The sequence below is a fragment of the Sabethes cyaneus genome, chromosome 1 (assembly GCF_943734655.1).
Source record: "Sabethes cyaneus chromosome 1, idSabCyanKW18_F2, whole genome shotgun sequence".
Classification (NCBI taxonomy): domain Eukaryota; kingdom Metazoa; phylum Arthropoda; class Insecta; order Diptera; family Culicidae; genus Sabethes; species Sabethes cyaneus.
In genome coordinates this window covers 164,341,283-164,347,022 of record NC_071353.1, presented here as the reverse complement: position 1 = coordinate 164,347,022, position 5,740 = coordinate 164,341,283, and the positions used below count along the sequence as shown (strand labels likewise).

General features: G+C 42.0%; 1 protein-coding gene across 1 annotated transcript; it reads right to left on the bottom strand.

Annotated features, from left to right (window-relative positions):
- Nucleotides 1–484: 484 nt before the first annotated feature.
- On the bottom strand, nt 485–5,435 carry LOC128738536 (uncharacterized). Its single transcript, XM_053833754.1, has 5 exons — nt 5,241–5,435; nt 4,815–5,178; nt 3,098–4,072; nt 2,737–3,028; nt 485–2,674 (listed from the first exon to the last, which is right to left on the bottom strand). Exons 1-5 carry the CDS (start codon nt 5,325–5,327, stop codon nt 2,536–2,538), a joined length of 1,857 nt encoding a protein of 618 aa, XP_053689729.1. The 5' UTR covers nt 5,328–5,435; the 3' UTR covers nt 485–2,535.
- Between the last annotated feature and the right edge of the window lie 305 nt (nt 5,436–5,740).

The following is a 5,740-nucleotide window of genomic DNA, read 5'->3' as shown; positions in this document are numbered from 1 at the left end:
CGAGTGCTCGCAGTTTTCAAACGACGAGTGCTAAGAATGATCTTCGGCGGCGTACAGGAGAACGGAGTATGAAAGCGGAGGATCACCCATGAACTCGCACAGCTCTATGGTGAACCCAGTATCCACTTATCCAGAAGGTGGCTAAATCTGGACGAATACGATGGGCAGGGCATGTTGCAAGAATGCCAGACAACTACCCTGCAAAGATGGTGTTTGCGTCAAATCCGTTAGGAACAAGACGACCAGGAGCGCAACGAGCAAGATGGTTAGATCAGGTGGAGCGAGACCTTGTGGAGAGTACTCGGTGTCCGACCAATTAGAGAGCGGTAGCCCACAACGTAGTTGATTGGAGAAACCTTGTAAAATTTATTTATTTATAGAATTTATTCGAACTGAAATCTTTTCTTTTTAGTATTTCTGAATTATTACCAGGGGGGGATTTCGTAAATTATTTAGAACATAGCATTAAAATTTATTTGAGTTTTTTTTACAATATAAGCATTCAACAAAATTTACAGAATCTAACATGGCATTAAACTAAGCTACACTGTCGCTGGCAGCATATTTGTCCCATGTTACAAAACACGAAAATTAGAAAACCGCACTTAAAGCTGAAAAACTGATTTTTCTAAAATTATTTAGTTTTGATATTATTTGTCGCCCTTTGAGAAAATGTTGAAGAACTTTTAACAATTTTGTACACAACTTGAAAACATTTTATACGAAATGATATATGTAGTGAGACAAATATGCGTCTATTTTTCCAGTGGGACGAATTGTCTTCAAATTCGTTCAAGGTTTTTCTGGTATAAACAACATTGTTAGATAACAAAATACCCGAAATGACAAAATGTAACATGGGGCAGGTACGCTTCCACCGGTAGTACACATCTACCACAAATTTTGGTCGAGATACTGATTGTATAATCGACAATAAATAGCTGTACGGAATCCGCACATTGTTCGTTCACAAGTCTTCTCTCTGTTTGTATTGCAGTACTATCTAAAATCTAACCAGCATCTATTAACGCCCTCTCTGTATCAAGGCTATTTGGGTGGTTCCCAGTTTTTGGGTAATCTGAAAGCCTGATTGATCGACTGATTTTATCGACTAATTTTAGTATTGGAAGTCGTTGATCGCCTGTGCTACCATTGGACAGAGAAGGGGTTAGACATGGTTTATTCAATTGCTCCTATTTGTCAACACGTAGATTTAAACTGGTTTATAAACGAAATTACTAAAGGTTTAACATTGTCCGTTATTTTTAAATTAATATTAATTCGGCATTTCTTTGGGTTTACAAAACGGACAACAATTAGGACCGCATTTTGTCTACTCCTGAATTCGTATATTCTATCTAGACCTAGTTTTCAACTGGAAAAACTTATTGGATTCATTTGTTTTTTATTCCATAGAACTTGGGGCATAATTCTAATTAATAATACAAATGGTTAATTCCTAAATGAACGCAATGTAGAGTTAGGCGCGGTCGGAGCTAAGCTCACTGTTTGGAACTTTGACGGGTAAAAAACGGGTGCATTATAGGTATTCCTTTCTATTTTGCATGAAGAGGGTCCTCTAACAGTATCATTTGCTTCTGTTGTCAACCGTAAAATGGACCCTCACTTCCATAAAAAGTTTGAAATTAAGGTTTTAGTTGTCGAATGCAGCAAATATTTTACAAACTAAAATGTGTGCTTAGTTTACCTCCTTCTATTCCAGGACTAATATTCAAAGAAGAAAGCAGTACAAGCTTAAGTCCATTATTGGTAAAAAAAAAACTTTATATGTAGTGTTAAGGTCAGCAGGAAAGTAGTTAGCCACGGTTTCCCGCGGCTTGGAAGGCAAACAAGCCTACATAATAGGCCCAAGACTGATAGGGCTGACGTTCTGAAACAGAAATATCCATATTCAAATGCCTAAAATATGTGATCTGCTGATTTACGCGCAATTTTTGTTTTTACTCAGGTCCAATCCAGGTTCGCTGTATAGTTTCAATCAAACGGCTGTCAAAACGTTTATTTTTCACTCTGGTTGAACTTGGTTTCGCTCTGGGTTGAACTTTTTAGACGACGGGTTCCAGCTGGGTGTTTTTTACAGTTTCAACCCGAAACTGTTTTTTTTTTTATTAATTCCTCAGGTTGGAACTAACCCAGGTTAAAAAAACAAAAACGCTATAGGTAAGTATTGGAAGTTCTGGATCGCCTGGGCTAACATGGGACAGCCAGGGTTGAAACATGTAATGAACTATCTTCAGTGCGGATTTCGATCGCAGCAACCGATTCAAATGTCAAAAATTATTCACATTTGCTGACGTTTTCCTAGTTTTCGTGAGAAACACAGCAAAAACATTTGCTCCAACTCACGCCACTATTTAACATATTTGTTACATTATTCTTGAGTCACAATGATAATTGCTATTTTCGTCCAGTATCCGGTTGGCAGTTTTTGTATAATTTATCTTCTGGTTGTTATAAAATAACTCCGCTAACGCCAGCTTTGTGCAAAATATCGCACAGAGACATAGAGATTCATTACGCTGGCACAAAGCCATTTTTATCACTAATAATAAGAGGCTGCCGTGGCAGAGCTAAGTCTTTGATAACCAGCATCTGACCCATGTCTACTCCTTTCTCGACAAAAACAAGCACTTCCCAATAGGCACGAATGTCGCTAAAAATTACAACTTTTATAATAAATTTCGTTCAAAACAATTGCAAAAATAAAGATCTTACAGTACTCTCACCACCACCGGCCTATCCGATATTGCTTGTTCAAGTACTCTGGTGGCTTCGGCATCCTCTGATTCAATTCCTTTCGACCTAACATTGGCCAGCCGACAGTGTATGGCCTGCAGTGGTAAATAATCGAACCGATCATCCCACAGGCGTAAGTCATTAATCTCAATCCTCTCATAGTTTCCATAATCCACATAGAACACATCGATCTGATGATCATCATAATACTCGATCACCTCGGCCCGATACCAGCTGCCTTGATACAGTGCTAGAACGTACTCTCTGGTATCTAAAACGTGAACAAAAATTCAACTAAAATTCTAGAAACTCTTCGAGCGAATGAGAAAAAACCGCTCACAAGGCTTATGATCCATCGGCCGATAGCTGCGCACCAGCTTCGGATCGTTCAGCTGGGCCTGCAGTTGGGTCAGCGCAGCCACATTTTCCGGCCGCAGCAGCTGACCGTAGAACTCCTGCACGCTGACGATTGCCGTCGGAACCATCGCGTGTTCCGATCCGATCGGCGGTTCGAGCAGCAGCGCGCGAATTTTACCTTTGTGGGGCTCACGATCGCGCGTCCACCCGTCCGGGTCTTTGGCGACGTGCTGCAGCCGACAGCCGGCGCCCTTGAAGCAGCCCTCGATCTTCGGATCGTAGTGAGGACAGATACGCCGATCGTCCTGCGGAACGAATCCCATCGTTGCCTTCATGGCGTTGGTCGTAGTTTCCGTGTCCTCGAACAAGATCGCACGCTCTTCCGCCGTTAGGGTCTTCTCCGAAATCGTGTACTCCGGAATGGCTTGCACCTGTTCGTTCTGCCGCGTTGTTTGCCTCACAGGCAAACGTCCGGCAGCTTCCAAGCTAACGTGCAGAAGAGTTTTATTTACTTCACAAATTTCGTACCTCATATTAGTGTACATATTGTCTCGCAGATACTGGGGAATGTTTTTGGGTAACTTTTTGCCATTCTTTCCGACGAAACGGCATCGGATGGCCAGTGGACGGAACTTTTGGTAGTATTGCGGTAACTCAAACAGCACCATAGAATTAGCGTAAGGTAGGGATTCGCCGGTATCTAGCAACTTTAGAAACACCATACCCGACGACGGGAGCACGCTGTGCACTGCTCGAAACAGTTCTCCGTCTAGTTCCACTGCGAAGACGGTCCCTGTCCGGGAGGGCAGCTCCAGCAGATGGACGGTTACGTTCTGCAAAGTTTCCAGCATCTGGTCCGCTTTCTGGCTATCGCTAGCAGTTCGGTTTAGCATATCGAACAGATCGCCACTGGGCAGTACATTCGTGATGAAGCAGATCCCCGTTTGGCCAGCTGAGTCTACGGATTAAAAACATTCCAGTGAATGAGGTGCGTTCTCTGGCGTTAATCTGGAAGTACCTGGGAAAGCGTGGATTCAGCTCATGCACATGCACACTCGCCAAGCGGCTGTTAATTGCACTAATAACTAAAGTTGAACTAAACTACGGTAATAAAAGGAAAGCTTAGATGCTACTTTCCGTTTTTAGATCTTTGAACCTTTGATTTTTTTGTGACAGACTTTGCAGTCCGCTGTTAGACTTACAACTACGGTTTAAAATTGAATTAATCAAAACAAATTCACATTCTTCGTCTTCTTCTTCTTCTCTAGTTGTGGACCCTAAAGCACCACTTTGCTGGATCGGTAACCAGGACCATAATATCCAACTGCTCAAATTTACATTCACTTAATAGACATTTTTATCAATTTGACACCCACTCCAAATTGAAGGATAGGTACATCATTTTCCAATTGACAATTTTAAATAAACGTTCTGTAGCAATAGCAAAATTTATCGTCCCCCGGCTAACAAACCGAAAGTAAATTCAAATAATAATCTCATTTGGTATCAAAAATTAAAATCAAGCAAAAATTAGCTCTTGCGCTCAATAAAGGGCATCCACTATAGGATAACTCTCTAGGTCAAAGCATACAGCTGTAAAATCAGCTGGTGGTATCTTTTTTTTTAACTGGCACTAGGATATCCTAATACAGATCGGGAATTTTGTCAAACAATGCATATTAAACAAAAGCATTACTCACAGTCTTTCAGCGATCGTTCGAGAAACTCGAACACTGGCCCGTCCTCGTCCGGACGTCGTAAGCCAGGTTGCGTACGCTTCTGCTGTTGCTGCTGCTGTATATTACTACCGGCAGGAGACGCCGATTCTCTGTCGTTATCATCCCGCAATACTTTTCGATCGCTACCATCAAGCCGGTGGTTCACTTCCTCGGTCAGAGCATCTTCGGTGGAACGGGTGCTGCTGCAATTGAACGAGGCAGCTGCGTCCAACTTCAGTTGGTCAATCTTTATGTCCTGCAGAGGTGCCTCCCAAGCGTTCACGAACGCGTACACCGAATTGATCCAGGAAACCATTTCCTCCAGCGGTACTTCGGTTTTGTGGATCTATAGGAAATAACAGATCGTTGCATTTGTCGCTACGGTAAAAAATAACAGATGCAAATTACCTTGTAAATCATTTTACCCAGCACGTCCTCTGCTCGGAGGATTAAACCCTCTAGGAAGCGTTTACCGTCGCCCATTGTTTCATCCATTTCTTCAGCAAACTATTGGCAAAACACGTTGTTACTCGTACTGCATCGGGCAACAAAAGTGCACTGACCCGAATCCGAAACCGAATCTAAATTCGTGGCCGGGGTTCGTGGGGTTTGTTTACCTGATTTAAATTTCTGATGGAATTTTAACAAAGTTGCCAGATTTGCTGATACTGACAGAAATATAGAGAAACAACATTTAAAATTCTATAAAACTTCCACTTTTCAACAATGTGGAATAATTCGGTTTATTCAAGGGTTTATTGATTTCTCCGGTTAACAACCCAAGTAGTGATAGTCGGGAATGAGTAATTTTATCCGAAACCCGTCCCCCGTACCCGGTGGGTTCTACCCAGAAAATCGATTTCTCAGCAGTTCAGTCAAAGTTCAAAGTAACTCAAATAACTCCGCCA